At 37.0% G+C, this 26,651-nt stretch overlaps 1 protein-coding gene across 1 annotated transcript; it reads right to left on the reverse strand.

The window, feature by feature from the left end:
- Positions 1-1,277: 1,277 nt before the first annotated feature.
- kcnk3a (potassium channel, subfamily K, member 3a) lies at positions 1,278-24,241 on the reverse strand. Its single transcript, XM_048208429.1, has 2 exons — positions 23,805-24,241; positions 1,278-6,155 (listed from the first exon to the last, which is right to left on the reverse strand). The coding sequence occupies exons 1-2, from the start codon at positions 24,085-24,087 to the stop codon at positions 5,275-5,277; spliced, it is 1,164 nt and encodes a 387-aa protein (XP_048064386.1). The 5' UTR covers positions 24,088-24,241; the 3' UTR covers positions 1,278-5,274.
- Between the last annotated feature and the right edge of the window lie 2,410 nt (positions 24,242-26,651).

The following is a 26,651-nucleotide window of genomic DNA, read 5'->3' on the forward strand; positions in this document are numbered from 1 at the left end:
TGACATGACGTACTACGCGTTGTACGTCATGTCATTGTGTAGAACATCATGGCATTGTGTACTACAACATGGAAGTTAACGCTTTTTGGATGTACATCGAATGCTGTCGTGCCAGAAGCTCATTATTTTACTTTATAAAGTTTTAAATAAGGATATTTGTCTAACACAAATGTGAGTTTAGATCTGTTTATTTGAACAGTGACAGAAGGAAAGGGTGTTTGGGAGCTCTGCACATGACATGCAAGAAAAAAATTAATTCGTGCACACGATTTACTAAGAACAGAGAACGCTTAGTGTTAAAATAACGTTTAAAGTTAATGAGATAATTAAGCAATTAATTAAGTGATGATTGTGCATTAGTGATGAACTTCTTAACAAGATTTACTAAATTGTGCGCACGATTTACCAAAACGTGCGCACGATTTATTATTTCGTTCCCTCGATTGATAAATCATGCGCATGATTTATAAATCAAGGGAACAAAATAGAAAATCGTGCGCAAGTCTTAGTAAATTGAGGGAACGAGATATTAAATCGCGCTCATGTTTTAGTAAATCGAAGGAACGAATTAATAAATTGTGCGCATGATTTAGCCTGCTGTTTTTTTCTTGAATGTCATGTCCGGGGCTCCGTACATCTAAGGCTGTGACTGAAGTCAGTAGTAGTTCTTGTGTTTCTCTTTTCTTCAGTGATTCTGCTTGTTAACAGCAGGTGTTCATCACTAATGCACAATCATCACTTAATTAATTGCTTAATTATCTCATTAACTTTAACTCTGCTTCAGTGTTATTTTAACACTATTTAGTGTTCTCTGTTCTCTGAACAGAGCTAATTTAACTCTGGGGATTTTGCTGTGTAGCATAGAAATACACGTAGCACAACTTAGCATAGCTGTAGTGTAAATAAGAACTGAATAGAAAGCACTAAAAGCACTACAAAAATTAGAAACAGAATAAAGTTTCCAGTGATGTCACTGCACTGTTGCAAGTGTCTGAAGTTCCTGCCATTTTTTCATCTGCTTGTTTCTTGTTCTTGTAGCCGTTCATTTACACAAACCTTTGAAAACATGTTTCAAAGTGCAAGTTTTTGAGAACAATACCATTGTAAACTACAAAAACACAAATATGTTAAAACGGTGACGCCATGTGCATACGTATTATGTGTTCAGTCTATATTTAGACATCGCCAACTACTGGCCTATTGATTGTTAAAATGCAGAAAATGACTGATTATCAGAAGAACTTGTGTGGCTTATCAACAAAAGAAAGATCTTAATACATAGTTAACATCATGTATTTATTGAACAGACGGCTGGGACATCAGTTTATTATGATAGCAAAATACAATAATTATGGTAATTTAAAAATACATCCCTTAAGAATAGCATTTAACAGGCCCACTTCAAATGAATGTTTAAACACAATCAATTCAGCAAGAAATATTTTGAGAATAGAAGGCCAATAATAAGATTCTTTCAACTCTTTACAATGAAGCAAATTCACTTCTTTCTATATTCTGAAAATCTAAATGTCTTCTCTTTTCCTTCAACTGCAGAAACATAGCAATGGATAAAGTTGTGGAAGAATGATTATTTAACTGAAATGTCTCAACATGGATACAAACACACACTTCTCAGCTTTAATTTGTGCTCTCCGCCCAACCACTTGCCAAATACTTTCTTTGCCCCTAGGTGGACATATTATGCAGCTTTATTCCCAAATAGAGAGAGAGGCTTGGATGAAGATGATTGGAACTGACAACTTTGCTGAAAAGAGGCAGCTATTTTTTCCCCTTTGCAGGAAAAAGGGAGATGAAGAAGACGGGAAAAACCCACACTGACTCAACCCTCTGAGGTAGAGTAACATTAGCAGGTGCTCTTTGATTTACAATGTAAGAAAGAACAAACAGGATCAAGGCAGAATTTTCCATTTTTGAGGGGGTATAACACTCAATTCTATCATGCGATGTGCAATTTGTACATTATGGAACAAACATTAATAGCGATCTAAGGCACCCAGCAAACAATGTCAAACTCTTTCTTATTTAACGTGACGTGACAAGCACCAAAATATGGCTTATTGATATTATAGTAGGTAAATAACTATGTGAGACTAAGACATTAATACAATAAACACGTTCTTATGACATATTGCTTCGATTATATTTCCTATGTGCTAAAAGTAGCAACAACAAGCACATTTCTAAGTAAGATAAATGAAGAAATGACAGGCCCATGTGATATATATGCACATTTTATTCCGCTTTGTATTTTTAAATCTTAATTTTAATCACATCCTGAACTGGACATGAGTTTGGATTAGAAAACAGAGATGACAGTTCAAGGTTATTAAAGAGAAAGTTGTGACCTATTGATTATTTGCTCTAAAATTGCAAAAGCATACAATGTTAGAATAGTACAAAGCACTGAAGTTTCCACTTAAGAGTTTAATGCAATTAAATATCCAGTTTCTAAAAACTAGTGATGTTACATTTAGTATTTTGGATTTTAAAAGTGCAGTTTAATGCCATTTGTGCCTCCTAATATACGGTTTTACGTATGTAAATACACAAAATTGCATTTAAACTTGATGCTAACAATATCAATTTTAGTCAGTCTTAAAATATCAACACCTTCACACCTGATGTAGTTATACAAGGTTACAAATTGTGTATTAACAAAAATATATTAAAAACACTATTGCTTTTCAGTTACAGTCAACACGAAACAGTTTGCAACCCATTACTTCCATAATGTGACATTTTTCCAAGATTCGCTAAAATTGGTTTGATTGTAAAAGTGGTCATTCAATAGCAGAACGCTATAAAATGCCTGGGGCTGAAGGTCAAGTTCAAACAATTCATTATTTGATATTACTGACGTAACCTTTATTGCGCTTATTTTAGTCAGCAAATTAACTGCATTAAGAAATTGAAAGATTTTATAAAGACATTATCAACAACAGTAGCCCAAAACGAGGCCTAAATGGCTGTTCTGCTGTTGGGCACACGGCTTGGTTTCGTTTTTTAATAATTGACTTGGATTGGTTTTTAAAAATTGTTTCAGAAGCAGACCAAGTTAATAAATTTGAATCAAAGATTACAGCAAAAACAAACATTTTTTCTTCTTCTTTGGAATAACGTGTTGAATTGTGCACAATAGAACCAGGAATGTGTTTTAAGTAAGTAAATAGGGTCCATTCGGATTTCATGTTAAGAGATAATCTGTGCATTCCTGACTATACAAACCTGAACTAATAGATTTCATCTAAAGTGCAACTGCAAGTACAATATGTTCCTATGTAATTATATAATCCAGTACATTTAAAAAAATAGATGTTACAATAGCTACAATAATGCGAACAAATAATTATTCAGACAAATGTGGTGACACGTTAAACGTGTTGATACATTAAAATAATAGCAGATATAAAAAAGGAAAAAAGAGAACACATGGATAGATGAACAGTACAATTCATTGTGAATGTGAGTTTGAGTGTGGAAGAAAACAAAGGCGAATAGACCTTAGTCAGGTTAGACGCCATATTGAATTTTTACGAAGAGAGGGAGGCAGTGAGAGATAAACTTTCAGTCTTTAATTAAGGCCTGTTCACACCAAAGACGATAACTATAACAATAAAAATATAATTCTAAAAATCATTCTAAATATAAAAGAATAGCAGAGTTCATACCACAACTATAAAGATAATGGCGCAGAGAAACAATATCGTTGGAATCACTTTCAAAACGATTTTTTTCCCCAGCTGATGAACGCTAAAATCATTGACAGCCAATCAGAACCCATCCTGCTTTAAAGAGCTCAAACATTCAAAGCAGCAGATGACAAAACTGCAGAATAAACAGCACAATATCGTCCGTTGTTGTGGACGCTAACATAGTTATCGATCTTGGTGTGAACGGGCCTTTACAATGTCATGCACTGTATAAAGGTCATGCCATATTCTCTTATCTCACAACTTTCAAACTATTTTTCAAACTGAGAGGTTTTTTTTCTTCTTCTGGAAAGACATTTCTTCAGTAAACAACAATACAATCCATTGAACGCACTGTACTTCTATCCCTCACAGCCTTGTTTTCATAGAGTCCTGCAGAGATGACTCATTTTTGTAGGCTAAATCTCGGAAACAAGTTAGCATTTTAGCACTTCTAGTAACATCATCTTGAAGTCAATGGGTTTTTGCTGAAATAACGTCTGTGGTGAACATAAGCACAATATATTTCCACGTTTAATTCTACGACATAATTTACTTGAGTAATACCATTTTTTAAAGCTTTTACTTCTGCTAAAAAGTGGCTAAATGGGACTACAGAGGTTGTCGGGGGCACTGAATATCATTGCGCCAAACAGATAAGCAAATCTACTCATTGTGTTTTGTAATTGCAAACTATTCTAACTCAAACTTTCAGGTAAAATATTTTTTAAAGAGAGACTGAAAGAGTTGTCGGAAGCTTTGTGTTGGTGATGTTGAAGCCATGCCACTGTGGTGTAGTACAATTATAGCCTACATTTAGATTTTACTTCTAACGATTGAATTTACACTTCAAAAAAGCTGAGTTCATTTGTGAAGGTTATCTTGATGAACCAAACGTTTAAGAATTGTGAACTGTTGGTCACAGAGCTTATTTTCTGCAATAATCCAAAAGACAATGGAAAAATCCTATTACTTCTGGGTTGGCCTACAAACATGCCATCACTGCAGCACTCTATTCCTGTCAGAAATTAAATATTGTGCCAACCTGACTAAGGTCTATGCTCATTATTAGCCAAGTTCTCATTTAAAATGATTGTTTTTTTTTAAGTATATATTTTATTTTTATTTTAATTAGTATGATTATTTCATAACTCCTGCAAAGATAATATTCACTGTCGAAATGGCTGCATCACAAGAACTGTCTATTCAAATCAAAATCCTGACACTTTGGGACCTGTTGGTTTTGAAAGACCAGCATTTGTTTCCATTTACCATTGAGCTCAATGAAGAGCTAGGAGTTTATGTTTTGCCTTTTCTCAAGAACCTCAAAGTGTACTTCAAAAAATACAGGCCTTTACCCTGTTTTTATTGCACGCTTCTATGTCTCTGGTCCTCAAGCAGCACCTGCTGACAGGCCGCCCTCCCCCGCCTATCACTACATTACATATATTCGACTGACAGAGGATCCGAGCAGCTTAGAAGCAGCGGTTTTTCAACCCCAAGTATAACAGTGGTTGGTTTTGTAAGGCGAAAGAGAATCACATGCAATACATCCTCCAGCCCTCTAGATGGAGCTGCGGCGTTTGGAGAGTCTATGGTAATGTGCTGGGCTGAGCAGGCCCGTGTACACTGAACTGGTGGCGGAGTGCTCCTGCAAGGCACTGCACACGCAGCCGTTAGAGTGGAGGGCGTCGGAGGTCTCGCTGTGCTCCATGTATGTGTCCGAAGTGGACAGATCGTGAGATATAATCATGGGAATTGAGTAGCGCATCTTCTCCTGGCTTTTGTACCAGAGACAAGAGCACATGGACTGGAAATGCAGCACTTCGGCGTAGACGTTACACAACCCTTTCCCGGACCCTCCTCCATGGGCCGCACCAGATGAGGACGGCGGGTCGGACATGGTTCCGGCGCCGCCAGTCTGTCTGCTGCGGGACAGCAACGTACGCTGTTCGGCGTCACGACGTTCGTCCTCGGCATTCATAGTCATGAAACGCAGAACCACCAGGTTCAGGAAGGCGCCGATGACCGTGAGGCCTGTGAGGATGTACATGAAGCTAAACGCTACGTACTGGGGGTTGTTTTGTAACGCATTATCCTTCTGCAGGGCCACGTAGTCCCCAAAACCAATGGTGGTGAGCGTTATGAAACAATAATAGTACGCATGAAAGAAGCTCCAGTCCTCATAGCGGGAGAAGGCTGCTGCTCCTACACACAGCGTGCTCATGCAGGATATTAAGCCAATGCACACCATGTTGGCCATGGAGACCTCGGTGTGCCGAAGGCCAAGACACTTTTTGAGACGGTGCAGCAGGTACTTGACGAAGGTGTTGATGCGTTCACCCAGACTTTGGAACATCACCAGCGTGAGGGGGATCCCCAGGAGAGCGTAGAACATGCAGAACACCTTCCCACCATCTGTGCTGGGAGCCGCATGACCATATCCTAGAAAATAGAATGAACATAGCTCATTTTTAACACAATTTGTTTTTAAATAATGTGAGCAAAATTTGGTTTTAAAGAGGATCTATTATGTTTTACATTTTCAACTTGTTTAGTGTGTAATGTTGTTTGAGCAAAGTCACTCCGAAGGGAGTTATTCTCTATATCAGTAAACACTGTTTCTGAACTCCCTGAAACACCTCAATTGTAGTCTTAAGTTTTCTTGCAGGAACGTACACATCACAATATTTCTCACTGAAATAATTCCCACCCAAGGCAAACCAAAAAAGGGAAGAGGACTGGTTGAATTACGTTAGTAGTGTAGTGAAAATTGAGGTTATGGTAAGGGGCATGTCATTTCCAGAACATGCTTGAAGCCGTTGGCCAATCACAACACACTGATCCAGCCACCCAATCAGAGTCAATGTGCTTTTTGGAAGGAGGGGCTTCATAGAGAACTAAACAGGGGTGCGTTTCCCAAAAGCATCGTTAGCCAACTAACATCGCAAGTTCCGTCGTTACTTACATAGTTCATTCAACGAACATTCGCAAACTACATCGCAAACTTGTGCGGTTGGAACGACAGCTCTCGACCTGTGGTTAGAAGCATAGTTTCCTTTTTTTATGACATGTGAACTTGATAAATCGTTATCTTGAGTAAAATAAGCAAGCTGACATCAAGTACAATGTATATCTTTTATTTCGAATATAAACAAGTGTCATTTATATATTTTAGTTTGTCAAGAGATTTAAAGCACCATTTTTGGAGAGTGCGCATGTGCGTACGTGCTCTAGTACGTAAGAACAAGCATTTGATTTAATCTGGAAATAAAGCAAAATAACTGAGGAAAATGAGAATTAGTCCTCTAATGCCATGTCTGTAATTTATAGCAGAAATTCTAGCATTAATTCGATCTCAAACGGATTCATTTAAAGAAGTTATTACTCCACCATCTGCGTGACGTCATTCACCAACGTGGTTGAACGACAGGTTTGCGACAATACGGTTTCGGGAAACAGTCGTGACTAGCTAGTTGATTTGTTCAACGATGCATCGTACTATGGTAGTTCAGCAGCGAGTTACATCGTTGTTCGGGAAACGTTACTGACAGACTGAGAAGAGAGGTGCTGCAACTAATGAAAAATATGAGAAAAATAATGTGTTTAAAAGAGTTCTTTATTATCATTATTTATCGTATGGTTTGTTATTGGTATTTAATTGCATTTGCATTCTGCCTGTTTTTACCTTTTCCATCATTTGCACTCACTTTGCAGCCAAGTCACATTTTAGTTATATAGTGCTTGCAATACAAAGCAGCTTTACAGTGATACACAGCAAAATAACAGTGTTATTGTTGCAAAATTCATCAATTATGAAAAAGTACAGAAGATATCATTATTTAGACCAATCATTTAGCTCAATTTATTGTTGACTGAATTCGGTTCAATAACAGTGTTGCAAAGTTTGTCAATTATGAAACAAATTAAATTCAACAGAAGATGATATTATAATTATTCAGCTCAATTTAGTTCAGTGTTGATTCAATTTCATTCAAAAACAGTGTCAATGTTGCAAAGAACATCAATTATGAAACATATTCAATTAAACTTGAAGCAACTCTACAGGAGACAATAGTGTCATTTCATAGCTCAAGTCAGTTCAGTGTTGAAGTGTTTTCATACTGTACATTTATTTATCCTCTCGCAGTAGACAAAATGCATTCACTTACACATTTGAGGAAAGAAATCAAAATAATATGAAACAATCATGTTAAAATCAATGTTAAAAAAACATCTGGGTTTAATTTGCAAATAAATAGCCCTTTAGGAATGTTTTTCACCATAATTTACCTATAAACATGCCCACAGAAAGTAGGCTTTATCAGGAGCCATTTTTGTACAGTTTTATTGATCATGGCAGCAAATGATGATTCATCAAATGATGATCAAATAATGTGTTATAACTACGTACATATCCAGGTACACGCATCTGGATATATCTGGATCGCAGTGGTGGAGTGATGCTCACAGTCCCAGACAGTAGTAGTCCGCTGCATCCTACACACACTTAGCACTCAGAACTAACCTGCAAGATATGGGAATGTACATATGGGAATGTACGGATATTTTGTTCACCACTAGATATTGGATATTTATTTTTTATTTGTAGCTTCGGTTTATATATATATATATATATATATATTTTCACTCACCTTGCTCCATTTGCCTGATTCATATAATTTTTTAGTGAATCAGGTGTTAAGCAGGTGTTAAGGTGTGAATCAGCAAGTGCAAATAAACAGGTTATATTCTTAGAGGAATTTAGTGTGTTGCTTATGAACACAAAGGTGAATCTACAGGCTTAAAACTTTGATACAGAAGCTTCACCATCCCATTTATATAACAATGTACTGTACGTAATAAGGCTGCTAGTACAAATATTATACTTCCACTGAAGATGCACACAATGTGACAAGGATGTTGATCTAAGAACTAGATCAACCAAGTCCTAGAGTAAATCATGTTAAGCTTGAAATGTTCTTTTAAGGAATTACCACAGTGACAAGCTCATTCACAGTATAACAACTGTAGCAAAATTTACTAAATCATTAGAACAGGCAATAAAAGGAGTATTATAGATAGAGAGGTCTTCCATGTACATTATTTTGCAGTGTAATCTAAAATAAATACAACATGGATTTTATTAATAGACCATTGTTGCATAAAAAAATATTCTAAATGTTCATTATTTTCAGTGTGATGGATACAACTGTATCCAAAAATTGAGGGGTAAAAATGAAATAACTAAAACACCATTATGAATATTAATTAATAATGATTAATATAAGCTTAACTAAACTCATTTGCTGATGGAACCATCAAATACTAGCAGCAAAAACAATACTAAATGTGTGATTAAATCCATAAGGTATATTTGTAATATTTAACAGAATATTTAGTAAGGAGGTTTTAATAAAGTTCATTATTTGTATTTTCATGTGCGTTTAGATTTAATTTGAGGAATATAGGGTCTGTGTGTTTGTGCTTAAAAACTGAAATCTGTCTGGTCCAGTATCTTGAATGGCTATCCTTATTTTGCAATGCAGACGTAAGCTATGATCCTTTAATGCGCGAGACAATTCATTTGGTTAATAACTAGTTTAGTTTCCTTAGTTACTCATTACTCCCTTGTTTTGACACAATTGGATGTGTGTGAATTGCTCCATAGGAATCCAATGTTCAAATTCAAATTCTTGTTTTTGCAAAATATTCATGTTGAATATGATGAAAGGGCACTGTAGTTCCCTTTCGAAGTGGAACTCAACACTGCGTCATGGAGTTGATGGTAACTTGAACCGGTGTCTGAACATGTGTGCAACATGCCAATCTTGATTGGCTACCATGGTCAGATGACGTCACGTGCACATGTGGTATATACGGGCACCTAGAGAGGACGTCATCAGCTTCTTTGTCTTCAGAAGCCGTTTGTTTGCACGCCATGTGTGTGAACTTTCTGTTTGTTTGTGGCTAGGAGTAGAAAAAGAAAATGTCCAGCAAGTCATTCAGAAAGTGTGTGCTGCTGTGTCAAAGATACATCTGGCGATCTTCATGAGTTGTGTGTTATGTGTCTTGGAGCAGAGCACACTCGTTCAGCCTCAAGAGGGCTGGTTGTTCTTACTATGACTGCTTCACAGTGAGCAATCTCCGCTCTCGCCTGGCTCTTTTCAAGGGATATGGGAGCCAGGCATCTACGCCTTGTGAATCAGGTCCCGCAGCTGCAGAGGCAGCCCAGCAATTGCGATCGTGGGGGTCGTAGATGAAGTTAGCTGATGAGCTAGAGACAGATTTAACCCTTTTCTCACGCATCACCTGCTAGCTTCTCAGCTCTCATGCCAGATACAAAAGCCTACTTGACGGCTTCTTCCAATCTGGCAGAGAGCATACTATTGGCCCGGTCTAATTATGAGGAACTAGACGTGTTAGTCTAAGCAGATGTGTTGAGTGAGCCTGCCTCCTCCCTCACCCCCACATATGATGATCCAGTCGACGTAATGTCCCATGCCACAGCAATGTTAAAGCTAGATTGGTCTGTGGAGAAAGAGAAAATCGCCCCAAACCGTTTGGTTGATTCTTTGCAAGTCATAGGCATCCCGCTCTGGTGAGTCTTCCCTTTATCCCTGATCTCCATGTTGATTTTATGAGGTTGTGGGATAAACCATTCTCGGCGGGTGTTCACACCGCTCTAGTGACCAGTTATGTTAACATTAGGGGGCTGGCTGAACACGGATATGCGAAGGTGCAGCGTCCTCATGGAAGGCTCCAGCCTTGCCATCAAAACTTTGTCAAATTACATCAAGGCTTTTGGGCAAGGCATATTTTGTGACGGGCCAGGGCAGAAGAGCCCAGCACACCATGTCGGTGCTACAGGCTGTCAAGTTGACCTTTTGATTTGGGTGAGGGAGTGCCCCAAGACGAAGTCCTGGAGCTTTGCAGAGCATCCGATCTTACCCACCAGACTAAGCATTCTGGTCTGCTCCATTGCTGCTTTGGAGGGACATGGAGGGGCATCTTTGGCTTAACCTCTTGGGGCTAAAGGACAAAGAGCGAGCTTTTCTTCTTGACGCCCCAGTGTTGCCTTCCGGACTTTTTGGTACTGCTGTCGAGATAGTGGTCCAGTAGTTCAAGGAGCCGAGGGTTTAATTCAGCGGCGTTCAAATGGTACATCTCGGTACAGGAGAGTGTGAAATATCTTCCAGGGATGAGAAGCGCTCTCCCTGCAGGAGATTAATATTGGGATTTTTCATGGGGTGCGTGTTCACCAGGGGGGAACTGCATTAGTCTGGGATTAAAGGAGAATTTGCCTGATTAACTCACACTTCACACGAGTGAAGCGAGGGTTGAGGTGGAGTTACTCCCTCCTGTATGAATATTCACCTCTCCATACATGGATGACGAAATTCCGAAAGTCCGGTGTAAAGCCTCATGTGAAATCCATCATAAAAATGAATTCAGGATGGGCAACGTGGTGACACATCACCTTTATATTTTTTGCCTGTTCCAGTACTTGCATATGGAGTCGATATTAGGCATTAGGCAGTTTCAGCATCTTTCATATTTCATATGGGCAGAAAGAAGAAAGACGGGCAATTACGCTGCTCGCGTCCTGTGCCTCTTTCTGTCTGTTATTGTGCCGACAATGTGGAGGTGGTAGCAATATGCTTCCTCTATAACAGTTATGTTGTGATAAATGTGGATGATGGCAAATAACGCAAATTGTGTCCCACAACCTCATTGGTCATCCTTCTCTCTCTGGCACTAGGATGTGCTCCATCTGTGATCACGTCAATACCTCCCACCTCCTCTTCTGTGGCCTTCGGAGTAATGGGCTGGCCCTTCCCTTTGTTGCCCCTCTAGTCTATACCTGGAGGTGAGAAGTGCAGACATAGTGGGGGACCATGATAGTATGTTTTCCTTGGTTTGCAAGGTCAATTCTGCCCGCTAAGAAGCTCCTTCAGTTCACACTGGAGGTTATAGTCAGATGTTTTGATGTTGACTATTTTCTAGGACACCCAATTCCGGGTAGTGCGTTTCCCTAGGGGTTCAGTGGCGGAATTCTTCGGTGTGAATAACATTGGTAACTAAAATTTTTATATAGAATTTTTAGTATATTAAGTACAAAATTAATGTGCGAAAATAAAGCACTTTAAGTACATTATAGAAGTGTACTTTTTTCACCTGGGTGGTCCTGTGGACAGAATGCTTAACACTGTTCTCAATTGGAGCAGGTATCTCCTTTGAATGGATGGCAGAGGCAACACGAGTTTGAGTCTCGGCAGAGATTCAGCTGTGGGCGTAGGCTCAGGCTATCTTGTTCTTGGTCATGTGTGCACTGCGTGGCAATTACTTGGCTACAGTTAACCTCCTGGACAGTTCACAAGCATGGTGAGTTGGCAATTGTTCAGTATAGAGTAGTGGTATTTCATTCCCATAGCGTCAACTCCATGACAAAGTTCAAAAGGCAAACGTTTCAGGTTACGCCTGTAACCATGGTTCCCTGAAAAGGGGAATGAGACACTGCATCGCGTTGCCATACTTCAGGCTTGCCTGAAGACATGACATCCTCTCTAGGTGCCCTTATATACCTTTGCTGGCGTAGCTGTGACATCACCTGACTGTGGTAGCCAATCAAGATTGGCATGTAACACACATGCTCCAGAAACCTGCTCACAAGGAGCATTACCATAGCGTCAACTCCATGATACAGTGTCTTGTTCACCATCTCAGGGAACCATGGTTACAGGTGTAACCTGAGACGGTACATTATCTATAATTTCCCTGCACCTGTTGAGGTTCTTTAATTGAGATTCATATTGCTTATGCTCATAATGGCTATCTGTAATTGTATTTGCATTGCACTATGATGGAGTCCAGTTGCTCTTATTATAGAAGCAGCATGAATTATTTCTTTGAAAGGGCTCAGTCGAGCCATCTGCACATACAGGCTGCTGTTTAGAGCTCATTTCATGTCTCTGCTTCTCTCCATCCATTCAGCTTACATCTCCTAAAATAACTCTTTTTTTCTGAATTATTATTTCACCTTATCATCAAATGTGCTGCAGTCAGTGCAAATCCATTCAGTAGTTGAACACATATTATAAAGGGGTTGGGGATTAAATACTTAGAGAAGGTGTGAGAGTGTGAGTGTGTGGTGTTGGGGGATGGGATGGTTTGAAATAAAGGATTAAAGATGTTTGCCACTGGCTAAATCACAATGTAAACCACATTAAGTAACAAACATTAGTAAGGGATGATAATAATAAGTATGAGGGACGAAATTTAACACATATGTGCCTGTATGTGTATGTGTGTGTGTTTGGTGGTGGTGGTGGTGGTGGTGGTGGTGGGGGGGGGGTTAAAGGCAGATCAAAGGCTGATCTGGGATGCATCCACCTTTATTAGAATTACATCATTGTCAGCTCACCAGCCCTACATCTAGGATTAATGAAATTATTAATAACCAGTTTATCATATGGCACGCATAAAACTGGTTTATAGGACTCTCCACTGATATTGCAGGACATATGCAGAATTACAGACCCATATGTTTACATATATATGCTATTTTTTAATGTTGTGTCTTGTACTTGTTGGTATGTGTGCACATGTGCTGAGCAGTATTGTTTAGCAGGGTATATGTAACTCTAGCAGTGACTCTAGTCAGATGTCCCACTGCTGTCACTTTTAATATTTCATATCTTCTTGAAAAATGAGATAGGCACACCAGTGCTGCAGAGTTGTGTGATTATATAATGCTATTCAGTTTTTTATTTTACATGAAAAGAAAATCATTTGGTTACTTGATTTTTGAATATATTTCCATAAATACATGTCTCTTATGCTCACCAATGTTGCATTTATTTGATCAAAAATACAGTAAAAACAGTAATATTATGAAATATTGTTAAAATTTAAAGTAACTGTTTTATATTTTAATATATTTTAAAAATGTAATTTATTCCTGTGATGTAAAGCTGAATTTGTAAGTCTTTACCATCACGTTTGATCAATTTAATGCGTCCTTGCTGAATAAGTATAAATTTCTTAAAAAAAAAAAAATCACACTTCAAACTTTGAACGATAGTGTATACTGTATTGTGCTTCATATTTGTATAATTATTATACAATTATATAATTTATCTATAGATAATATATACGTTTTCCAACTTCTTATTCATGTCCCTTTCCAAATGTCCTATGCTTTGTTTTATTCTGATTTTAACCTGAAGTTGAGCGGGTGCCACGTTCATGTTTAGTTCTTAGTTTCATTATCATGTCATGTTTAGTTTCATTGTCATGCTGTTTCAATTTCCTTGTCGCCATTTGCCTGAGTTCTAGTTCATAGTTAGTTGTCATGGTTTCTGATTAGTTGCACACCTGTTTCTTGTTTTGTTGATTATTATTCCTTGTGTATTTAAGACCTCAGTTTTCCTCTGTTCATTATATTGCATTAATGTATATGTAGAGTTTATTATTGGTGTTCATTAAAGGGTATCTTTATTCATTCTGCATCACGCATCTCATCTTTGTTGGATTTGTTAGACAGCCACCTATGACAGTAAGGTTGTTCGATATATATCATCTACAATAATAGTTGTTTGAACCTGCAATTTTTGTATCAACAAAAATTCTTGTTTTAGTATGTCCCTCACTTTGCAAAAACCAAACAAAAACACGCCTAGACAGTCAACACATACACTGCATGATAGGGCTGTCAAATTAAATTTTGAATTTTAAACATTTGACATTTGAATGCAAAAACAGTGCATTCAAATTTTAGGTGTGTGTCAGAGATGTGATGATAATGTTGTATTTCATTGTTGCATTTCAATGTTTTTCTTAGCCTATTCAGTTTAACCAACTTGATGCGGCGCTGCTGCATTGTTCAAAACATTACAGAAATAGAGAACCTCAATGTGGAGAAGATTTTGGTTACATCAAAACTACAACCAAGCCGTTCATACAGAGTGCATTTTCTGCACTGCTTTTCTATGTAAATAAGCACAATCACATGTTTAGAAAGCCATGTAAAGTTCGACTTTTAACCCTTTCGCACGTAAGTTTAAAATATGCTGGCTGAACCCCCAGCGTGAGTTTTCAAGGCGACCGTTATTTAGAACGTGTCACTTTATTGTTTCCATGTTGACGCGTCATTGCTAGTCACGTAACACGCTGCAGCACTGTATGACTGATGGTCTGCTTTTATTTCATTTTTCCTTTTTATTCAAAATATTCACAAATTTATTAACTATAGCATGAAATATCTGATATTCCGATTGTCAAATATGTGCAAGTGGATGTGTTTTGCTGTTTAAACACCTTTATAACGATTGCGTTAGTTGAGCTATATGCGCGATGGGCGCCGCCATGTTAGTTTGCGCCGCACAGAGAATCGGATCTGTTGGATTTACATGTGAATTTATCCACTTGTCCAAAAATACATGAAAGTAAGTGATTCGGTGAACTAATTCTAAATGTATTGTTTTGCTAGTACGCATCTGTATTTAACCTAAAATAAACATTATGTGGTTGAAAACACTGCATATTTGTGATATGAAAAGCGCTGAGCGCGTCCGGCTCTGGCTTGGCGCCAGCCAAAGCGCGCAAGCGCATTTGAATTTGGCAGTTGATCATGTGATGCGCTGAATGTTCTAATCACACCGGTGTGATCGTATGCTCCAGGAACCAGCCAAGACTGATCACATCGGTGTGATCGTACGCGTCAAAGGGTTAAAAAGCATGTCTCGAGACTTTGTGTGGATTTTCCATTCCATTTCATTCCACTGCATCTTATGTTTTTTAAATGCAAAAAAGTACTCTGTGTGTGATCTGCGCTTGTTAATGCCATTTACAAAATTATATTTGATTTATAAACATTATTTTAAATGTTATGCACTTTTTTTTTGTACAGACAAGTCATGTTACTTGTGTACATCCTACTGTGTGATGTTGCCTTTTATGTATAGGTTAGACTACTCCACTAAAATGCTGTAAAAATGCCCCTGTATGAGTATTTGTCTATGATATAGTTTTTACCCCCAAATATCAGTACGATTGCAAATGTGATACTGATTTTATAACATAGCTTAACAGTTTAATAAACAAAATGTTAATGTAAAGTGACTTTCATTTTAGACACAATATTGCATATTGTTTTTGCTTTATTTTGCCAATGAAAATAGCCACAGCAGAACTGTTTTCACTGAATTCACTTGTTTTCATTCACTCTTTCAAGTGGACTATATTAGTGGAGTATTATAAGGATTAGAGAATGAGAGTATAGGGGGAGATTTTGGACACATCCACGGCGGTGTTTCGTTACTGAATGAATCTGTCCTATTGAACAAATAGGTTGATTTAATGATTCAATGACTCACTCATTAAGAAAGTCAAATGCTTTGTTCCTGAAATAATCAGCCATTTGAACTAAACGGTTGAATGAATGATTAAATGGCTCACTCATTAATAGTGATTTGCCACCTACAGGAGTTTTAGTTTCATATTTAAATTATCTTATCGATTTTAAAATCATTTCATATATCAATATTACAATGTTTTATTTCTAAAATGTTAAAACATTATTTATGCATTTATAACTGCAGGTTAAATGCATTTACATCACCTCTGAGCTACATTAAACAGTCTGTGTAAACACATCTAAATACAACTTCAGATGCAACTTCTATGGCACCTCTGCATTGCGAAGATGGATGTTTGTTGATACTGATTTGATTGGAAACATCCATATAGTGTCTTATTTTGACTTTATTGATTAAATGTAAGAATCTGACATAAAAGATGATGCATAGGCTACACTGCTGCAAACTAACCACCACACAGAATATGAATAATATAATATAATATAATATAATATAATATAATATAATATAATATAATATAATATAATAACACATATTGTAGTAGGGTAATATATTTAAGGTTAGAGCAATATAAGATCACAGCTTTGTTTGGATTCATAATTGCTGGGGGTCTTTAATGACGGTGACTGTCCATGCAAGGCACCAGCGATGCTGTCACTACTGGGCAACTGGCCATGTGTCACTTTGTGAAAATGTATCCACATATACAGTATACGTAAGCATCTTGCACTGTACAAAGTCATGCCAACAACCTCACAAGGACAAGTCTTTCTACTCTTAAAGTGCTTAAACATCTCTTTTTCAGACATTTTTATCTTAAATATCTCTTCCAAAGCAGTAATATGTTCCAATTTAAATCATAATTTATATCAATTAACATTAGCATTTATACATTTTTTTTTTTAAATTAAAGTCGGCATGAAACAGAAGTTACGATAGTCTTTACTTCCCTATTGTGATGTATATCCTAATGAAAGGACTTCTCAAACAAGAAAAAAAATTAGAATTTTCTTTTAAAAATGTATGCGCACAGATAAATTATTTATAATAAATACTAAAAATACGAATTGTCCATTTTGATTTCATAACGACTTTAATACTTAGTTTTAATATTGTTTTATTACTGATATTATGTGTAGGCCCATATTATTCAAATATTGTGCATCTAGTGAGCTCTGTGGTATGATAAAATCAATCCTGGGACAACGGCATAATACAAAAATATTTGGATACAGTATTGATGGATTAGATTGTAAGCAAAAGTCGATTAGTTATAAAAATTTTATCTCCGTTTAGAGATACACTATATATTGTACATGATATCAGGAAATAATGATTTTTTCTGTTTGTATTAAGGCAGGAAATTCAGTGCATTGCATGTTGTAATCTCGATATAACTTCCTTTATGTGTTTTAGCACCATAGGTGTCATAAAAAGTCTGTCCAGGTGGCTGGTGATCTGTAAATATGCTTTGGGTAAAGTTGCATATAAAAAATGCAGCAAATAAAAGGCCTTCATAGTACCTTCATTGTCTGTTTGAAACATCAGTTGGGACATTAGAGTTGTCAAGCTGATCAACAGATTCTCTATGTGAAAAGTCATCCGAAATGTATAAAGTGCAAAAAGCCACAGATTCCGACTGATGTATGACCTGCTGCTCTGCTGGCCAGGAGGGTATTTATTTTTTCTGTTCACATTCTTTCCATCCAAAACACTCCTTCCCTGCAGAGGAGGACAGAAGAGGGGCTCGTGTCCTGCTGTATTGTCGCCGGACCCTGGAACTGTATTGATCCCACATCTTTCACATCAACATTCTGGAATTAAAAGTCCCTCAGAATCTGTGCTGAACAACTGATATTTTCTCTCAGCAAATTACGTCAAGAATTCTGCTATTGATATTAGTGATGTGTCAACCAATATTTTGAAAATCTTGTAGTTGCATATTGTTATAATCAGTGGGTTGGTTGAACAGTTGAATACACAATCTTCAAGTCCTGTATTATTAGGCTGATTTCAGGTTCACCCAATTCCTATTGGATACTTGATTCATTACTTAATTAGAAGTACTACACAATCACTTTATGATGTTTTTAGGGCCCGAGCACCGAAGGTGTGAGGACCCTATTGTAATTGCTTGGTCAAATATTCTTCTTCTCTGAAATGAATCACAATTGAGGGCCTAAACATGTTCAAAAACTCATGAAACTTTTCGCACGCGTCAGACGTGGTGAAAATTTACGTCTGATGTAGGTTTCAGAATTAGGTGTGGCAAAATGGCTCGATAGCGCCACCTATAAAATTTCAACTAATCACCCTTCGCACTACGTTTAAAGTACAAGTATTAAATTCAGTAGACACATGAACAGCCCAATACCAACAAAAAAGTCCCTGGGAGCAAAATCTGAAAACCCAACAGGAAGTGAGATATTTTGAATTTTCTCTGCAAACTTTTTTGCAGTTTTTGCCATTTCCAGACATTGTACTTTAACTCCTCCTAGAACTTTAATCAGATCAATGTCATATTTGGCCGGTCTAATCTAAAGCCATTTGCAATGTTAAATTGCAAAGATCTTGAGTTTTTGCTGAAGGGCGTGTCCGTGGCGGCCTGACAAAATTCGATGTTTCTCCATGAAACAGGAAGTTGTTGTAACTCAGGCATACAATGTTCCATCTGCCCCAAACTTCACGTTTTATTAGAGTCCTGGCCTGAAGACATCTACATACCAATATTCAGTTACAGTCATAGCGCCACCTGCGGGCAACAGGAAATGTCATGTTTTACACTACGGTTAACTCCTCATTGAGATTTAACCAGAAAAACATGTTTGGTAAGTCATATCTTTAGGCCTTAGTGATGTTAAATTGCAAAGGTCTTGAGTTTTCGTTGAACGGCGTGTCTGCAGCGGCCTGACAAAGTCTGATGTTTCACCATGAAACAGGAAGCTGTTGTAAGTCAGGCATACAATGTCTGATCTGTCCCAAACATCACGTTTGATAAGAGTCCTGGCCTGAAGACATCTACACGCCAAAATTTTGTTATAGTCATATCGCCACCAGCTGGTAGCAGGAAGTGTGGCAAATAAAAATGACTGACATTGTCCTTCTATATTTTTATATACTTAAATGCATTATTGCCCACCGTGCTCTGTTTTCCTGAAGCCACCGGGTGGCGGTGACAAAGGTGCGAGGGCCCTTTCATCGCTGCTTGCAGCTTTAATTTAAAACTGTTGTTATTATAACCAACAATGACTTTTAAATTCAACTTAGACTTATCTGAAAAATGTACCTCTCCCTATACACTTACAAAACTCCAAACACATATAATTATACATATTGTTTACTGCAGTTTCCAGCTGAAATGAAAACAGTGGCAGTAAAACACCAACAATTTTTATAACTTTTCTCACAAATAATGATAACCGGGGCAGATTATCAATTAAGAAAGACTTTTTCGTGTGGTTCCATACACGATACTATTTTATGGCGTCAAGACACTTTTACCAAAGTGCATGATTTGTAAACGAATACATTTTGATGTTTGCTTCAAATTATCATCTTCGTATGTATGTCTTTTCTGACAATAAACTTGCTCAGTAGCTCCCCTGATACAGCACTGCACTTGTGATGAGGAACGCTTGAGTGCGAAACCTATAAAACAAGAGTCACGATAAAAGAGCTCAAAAAAATGGTAGAAGCAAGTTAAAATGTCATGGTTGCTCCAAGAAATGTGTTTTTATATCACATTTGCTTTTGTTAACATTATCGGTTAGTTTTAGAGAAGGGTTTAGTGTAGGTGTAGGAGGTACATTATTTTCCAATGCGATAGAGCATTAACCTTTTAGTGTTTTACTTTACTGAACTGCTGCAATACGTACAATAATTCACTTTCATCTGTTTCTAAAGAAAGTGAATGTGCTTTTAACGCCACTCACTGGACATTTCACATTGAAAGTGTCACAAAATATGCAGGAAGCAATTTCATTTCCTTTTTGCAGAAATGTCGCCACTGGCACGTATTTTTTTTTTTCCTGATGAGCCTGGGTTATTTAAATACAAAGTTCTGGCATGAAACTCTAGATGGCGCAGGCTAATAGGTCCTTTAACACACCTGCTAATTATCACATCAATATCTATAAGTCACAGATGATTGGTTCCTGCTGTATTAGCAGCCAATGAGCTGCGTGCTTAATCTTTAAATACATGAGTTAGCATTGCTTAGTAGCCCAGTGTGCTTCAGAAACCCTCCACCTTCCCCAGCTCCACCTGTATAGATCTGCTACGGTTATTCATGTAAGTTATATTGTACAGCAGCAGCATGTCTTACTTGCTCTCAGCAGCGGGTCGTGTATGTATTGGCAGTAGCAAGTCCCGTACTTGCTCTGCAGCAGCAGCAGCAATAATCAACAGCAGCAGCAGCAGCAATTAAGCAGCAGCAGCGTAGCAGATCTACTGTATTCCGCCAAGACCAAATATATCTACACTGTCATATCCATTACCATACCGAGAGTTGTCATGACAGAAATGATGTTTTTACAATATGTTTTTTTTTCAAGTTAGCTTATATTTTGCAAGCTTAACTGCTTGGTGTAATAGTTTAGCATAATGCTAAACAGCATGCCAATTTAGTTGGGACATTACGGAACAAAATTTTCAGGACAAAATTCAAGTGTGCGTAGCAAGAGATGTCTGAGTTCACGTACTTCCCTAGAGTATTTTTCAGGTTTAATAGCTTAATTTACAAGTATACTATCAGAAAACCTAATGACAGCAAAGCCACTACAAATATCAAAACTATAAATAATTCAAAATTCTAAAAAAGTCAACCTCACTATATGACTAATTGGTTATAGGACAACTATTTAATCAGCTGGACCATCCTTAACTGATTTACATCACAAATTGGTATCATTATCAACAGATGTTCAATGTCAATAATAAAACCAATAATTTCCTCATTTTATATTTATTTTAAGTTAGTTCCTAAACGTAGTTAAATTCATCGGCTGAAGCTTTTTGAGTTTCTTTTGGAATATTCAAAGTTCAGGCCGCATTTTGAAAAGCTTTAAAAACATTTAAATGATCTATAGATTTATTTGTGAATGAGTCACTTGCTATAAAAGCTTCCTATCTTTAAATCAATCGATCTGGTCACCATGCAAACAAAAATATCCTGTTGGCATGAATAATGTAACCAAATATTCAAGATATCATTTGACCACTCATATTCGGGGGAACATGTCTTTCTCAATAACTATGGTGGTTACGGTTCTGTTTGATAAAGGGCTGAAACTTGCAGCACGAACTTCCACTAGACTAATGGATCAGGTTAGCTCAGTGTACTAAGCTGATACCACAGACCGCAGATAGTAAAAAGTTCCTTGTTTACAGAGTGTCCTGCATTGACAATAAGGTGCTGTCAGGCTGATTGCTCAACTGATGATTAGATTACTCATGGCAAGTGTACACGGTAACCTGATCTATAGCAGACACATGAAACAGATCTGACCATGGATGTGTCTGATAAGAGGAAACGCAGCATACATGACAATGGAAACATTAATTGAGTTTTTGTGGATCCTAAAATGGGGTTGAGATTTTAATATGATTTACAGTCTTACATAATGATCTGAGTTGTATCTATAAGAACCATTGTGCAAAAGAAGTATGCTTTTAAAAAAAGAACTTATTACGGAAATAAAATACTTTATACTTAAGTGAACGCAATGTGTTCAGGATACTTCATTGCATGTTAATTCCAGTTAAATAAATATGTGTTATTGTTTACATTTATATTTAACTGAGAGTTCTTTTGTGACCCACTTAAGTGGGACTTAAGTATGTCTTTATGTAATTTCATAATTATTTCTATTATCTTTGAAATATGGTTAAAGTGCAATTCAAATATATTAACTTAATATGTGATATTGAATAACACATTACAGGGCAAATTATAATCAAGTAGGCTACTTAATATGATTTAAGTATTCTAGTCAGTACATCAAAACAAGTATTAAAGCACAACAAAAATAATCAGCTATTTAATTTAATAAAAATAATTAGCTATTTAAAATAGCACTTTAAATAAATCTTCTAATTTGACATTATTACAAAGTGCACTTTTAAAACTGTACTTAAGTGTGTTAAGAAACATTCATAAAAGGTGTATTCTCTTTAAGTACACTTGTGTCCTTTTATTCAATTAATATCTTTATCAGCAAGCACATTTTTATTCTTTTTTTTTTTTAAATACATACTTTTAAGATTTGAAGTGCACTACAAACATCCAATACAATTAGGCACAAGGGCAACTTTGATTTAAAAAGACAAAAAGGACAATATTTAATGAAAAATGTTAATTTGGGTAGTGGAACAGGAATTTTTAAGTTAAAAAAGTATATGTACAGTATGTATTACATATACATATATAATACAATGTATAGGGGATGCCCCATTTATGTATGTATGTATGTATGTCTGTTGTGGTGCCATACATTTAGTTCTATTTAATACATGCAGTACAAATATTTAATGAGGCAAAAAATAAGCAACTGTAATATACAAGAATTAGAAATAAACGTTTAATGTAATTTTAGATGAAGTGCAGCAGGTCACACTATAGGACAGTGCTGTCACTGCTCGACATGTCAATGTCAACTACCCATTTCCTATCGCTGAGACGCTGAGACACTGACAGATGAAGGTTGGTCACTGAACATGGTCTGTTGATCTTTGGATGAATTAAAAGACCTCCCAGTTATTTTGGCTACTAAGTATTTGATTCTTCAAGAGCTGTCCAGTGTCACACACACAGTACACTGTCAAGTCACTGCCATGCTAAACCACAGATGTCTCAACGCCTCCGGGAAATCTATGACTTTTTCTGAAGGCTGTGTAAGTTTAAGTACACATATCCAAGTCTCTGCTGGAAAATCCAGTTTAAGCTGGTTGCAGTGTTTTGGAACATAGTAGTCGGGTTCTAGCAGCTGGTCATTAGATGGTGCAAGACAGTCATTAGCTGCTTGACCAGCAACCTAAAAATCAGTGTTGCCCCTTAAGCTAGTATGGCCAGCTGGTAGATGATTTGTTGCTGGTCCACAATGATATACCAGCTTTAGAAAGCTAATGACCAGCTTAGACCAGCTCAGACCAACTAACGACCATTTTAGACCAGCTAATTTCGTGACTGGACCATAACTGCCAGTAACCACACACCGCTAATGGCCAATTAATTAAGAGCGAGTTTGAACAGCTAATGACCATCTTAGCTAGAAGTTCGCATGTCAGCTAGCATCTTAAACTGGATTTACCAACACGGTGTATTTTAAATTCTCTCATTATGATTTACAAGGCTGTTACTGTGATTTATTATATTTACTATGATTTATAATGCTGTTACTAATTTACATGTTGGATTATAGCAAAATAACAAAACACGTGATGTGTTTTTATTATTATTAGCTATTATTATACATGAAATGTATAAAAATAACCTATTTTTTACAAGTCAAACTCACATATCTTTGCTCACGGATCCTGCAGATGAAACATATCAGTGTAGCTACAACATGGGCGACCTAAAATTCATTTATGATTTATTATGCCCATAACGCATATTTGGTCAGTCTTGTATGGGGAACCTGAGCAAAATGACAGCTATGAAAAGTTTTATGAACAAAATAAGTTGATGGAGACGAGATTTGACGGTCTGACATACCTATAGTGGTGATAACCGTGATGGCGAAATAAAAGGAGCCAGCGAACCTCCACTGGACTCCAGCCTTATGCGGCTTCAGCTGCAGCACGACCCGCTCCAGCTCGTCAAAATTGACTTTGCTCAAGTTGTACTTGTCCATGAGCTCTCGCTTTCGATCGTCCAAGATCTTCTTTTGGGTGATCTCCATCTTGGACTCTAAAGCGTCAAAAACAGCCGCTCCGACGAGCAAATAAGTGAAAGTGCAGATGATTAACACGAGGGTCCTGATGTTTTGTCTCTTCATGGTCAGAGCGAATGAAATGAGCCACAAACTTTGAGGACTGACGATGATGAGGAAGCACCGGGCTGTTTCATTGCGACGGGGCTCACTGAGCTGTTCCTTCAGCACCACGGGTGCACATGTGCCTGTTGAGTCAACAGATCTCAGCCTTGTTTCATCTTCATAACCTCCCAGTGGTACAAAGCAGACAGTTCATTTATAAAGAGATTTTAAAGGGGCCCCTTTCAGATAGATGATTTCCAAAGCGAATCCTATTGTAGCTTTTTATTCATTATTTATTTCGCTTTTCTTAGCCTATATATATAGGCTACATTATAGAGGGTGGGTTCCATACATCAGGTAAAGTGGGACAAATGAGATTCATCAGATGTAACAATGGTTAAAAAAGTAACATTTGCATGACATCATAGTGGAGGTGATCAAGCTTCAACAACTGATCTCACAAAGTAGGCTACATGAAAAATCCTTTAGCACAAACTCAAACAATTTTATTGCATTTTATTTACAGGATCTTTTTAAGGACTAACATGTTAGAAGAAGTGAGACAGTAGCTTTAGGCAAAGCTTTTAAAACTGTTCTGATGGATTTGTATAACAAGCATTAGGAACCATATCATACAACAGTTGTTTTTCAGGACATCTCCTGATATCTGGATTGTAGCTGTGCTATATGAGGTTAAACTGACAGTAAGTGGTTTTGCTACAACATGCTGGTCATTTCTGGTCAGGCTTGAGAGGGTTACTTAAAAAATGTATTCCGTTACAGTTACAAATTACTTCATAAAAAAAGTATTCAGTAACGTAATCCAAGTACCACAATATGAAAGTAATGTAATCTGATTACTTTTGGATTACTTCAAGGTCACATAGCCTATATAAAGAAAGAAAGGGGTCAACTTTACTGTAAGAGGTCAGCTTTATTGTAAATAAATTGCATTTTTAAATTTAATTTTAATAATTTCTTTTCAATTTTTGCAAGTTTTTGAATGTTACATGTGCCATACTTTTTTGAATGGGTCTCAACAATGGAAATATTTTAATCTGATAAATTATCTATTACAATATTATTATTGTTATTTAGAGCTTAAAAATAGGCTTATAAAAGTGACATCAGATCATAAACAAACTGAACAAGCTACATATATATGTAAAGGGCTATTCAGACATCTAGTGGCTACATTATGGTATTACAGATTATTTTTTAGTCCTTTGATAAAGAGTGTTTTCATAGCTGGAAGGCAGAGTTTGTACTGTGCAATCATGTTGTTTGTATTTTCTTCTTTGAAAACAAAATAGCAGTGAAATTTCGATGAATTGAAAGCGTTTTTCCCCGCGGGCAGCATCGTTTCAACTAGCAGCAGTGATTTAATCTGCGCCTGAGGAGACTGTAGACGGGTGTTATTTGTGCATGCACCAGCAGGCAAGCAACACTTAATATGGTGTTATTATGGCAAAATAATGATTTATTTAGTATTCCCCCTTTTTTCAAAATGTAACAGTAATCTGATTACTACATTTTTTGACGTAACTGTAACGAATTACAGTTACTGGATTTTTGTATCCTGATTACGTAACACCGTTACATGTATTCCGTTATGTAGTCCTCCGTTTCTGGTCATGAATTGGTCCAAGCTGATCTAGATAATGAATTAGCTGGACTACCAGGTTGTGGGGCTGAAATCAAGCTGGTAGACCTTGATTGAGCTGGTTAAAGCAGTTGTTGGGCCACAGACTTAACAATATTATATAACTATTGTAATTTTGCATAGAAGAAATTTGTTCTTGATTGTTTTGTAGTATTTCATATGCTCAATTATCACATGAAAATTGCATTAAACAGTCTAATCTGCCAAAAATGTCCTAATTTTGTACACCACACCATACCATTTTAAAAATGACAACGCTTACAGAAATTCCATTGATATTTGTTGATCAATAACTGAGAATTGGGCCTGACCTGGTTTCTCCCAAGGTTTTCTGCTCCATTTCTGTCACCTGATGGAGTTTGGGTTCATTGCCACTGTCGCACTTAATATTCAGCAATATTACCGATTTGACTGCACCGACACTATCGGATGAGAACTGACCCGAGCTGGATGATGACATCACCGTTTTCTCCAAAGCTGCTTTATAGCTGAATTAAACTCATTCCATAATTGATGAACTTTACACAGTTATTGAACCAAAATGAATGAACACTGAACTGATTTAAACTGAATAATGACATAATGTTCACTATAGTCATTTCAGAGCTGCTTTACAGCAGAATTCAACTCTGTTTGCTACACTGAATCAATATTTTCCTGTTTATAAGTGTAAAGCTGCTCTGAAACAATCTGTATTGAATAAAGTGCTATATAAATAAAGGTGACTTGACTTAATGTAATGACCTTTCTTTGTATCGTTCATTCTAATTAGATTCCCTCCGTTTCCTGAAGGATGCGGTAAGTGAGACTAAATGAATTAGGAATGTGATACTGTCAGCTCAGATAATCAGCCCTGCTGGCAATGCCCAGATTCAGACAACAGATGTCACAGATATTCCACAATAATGAGCTGCAAAATACT

This window comes from Megalobrama amblycephala, linkage group LG11, assembly GCF_018812025.1.
Source record: "Megalobrama amblycephala isolate DHTTF-2021 linkage group LG11, ASM1881202v1, whole genome shotgun sequence".
NCBI lineage: Eukaryota > Metazoa > Chordata > Actinopteri > Cypriniformes > Xenocyprididae > Megalobrama > Megalobrama amblycephala.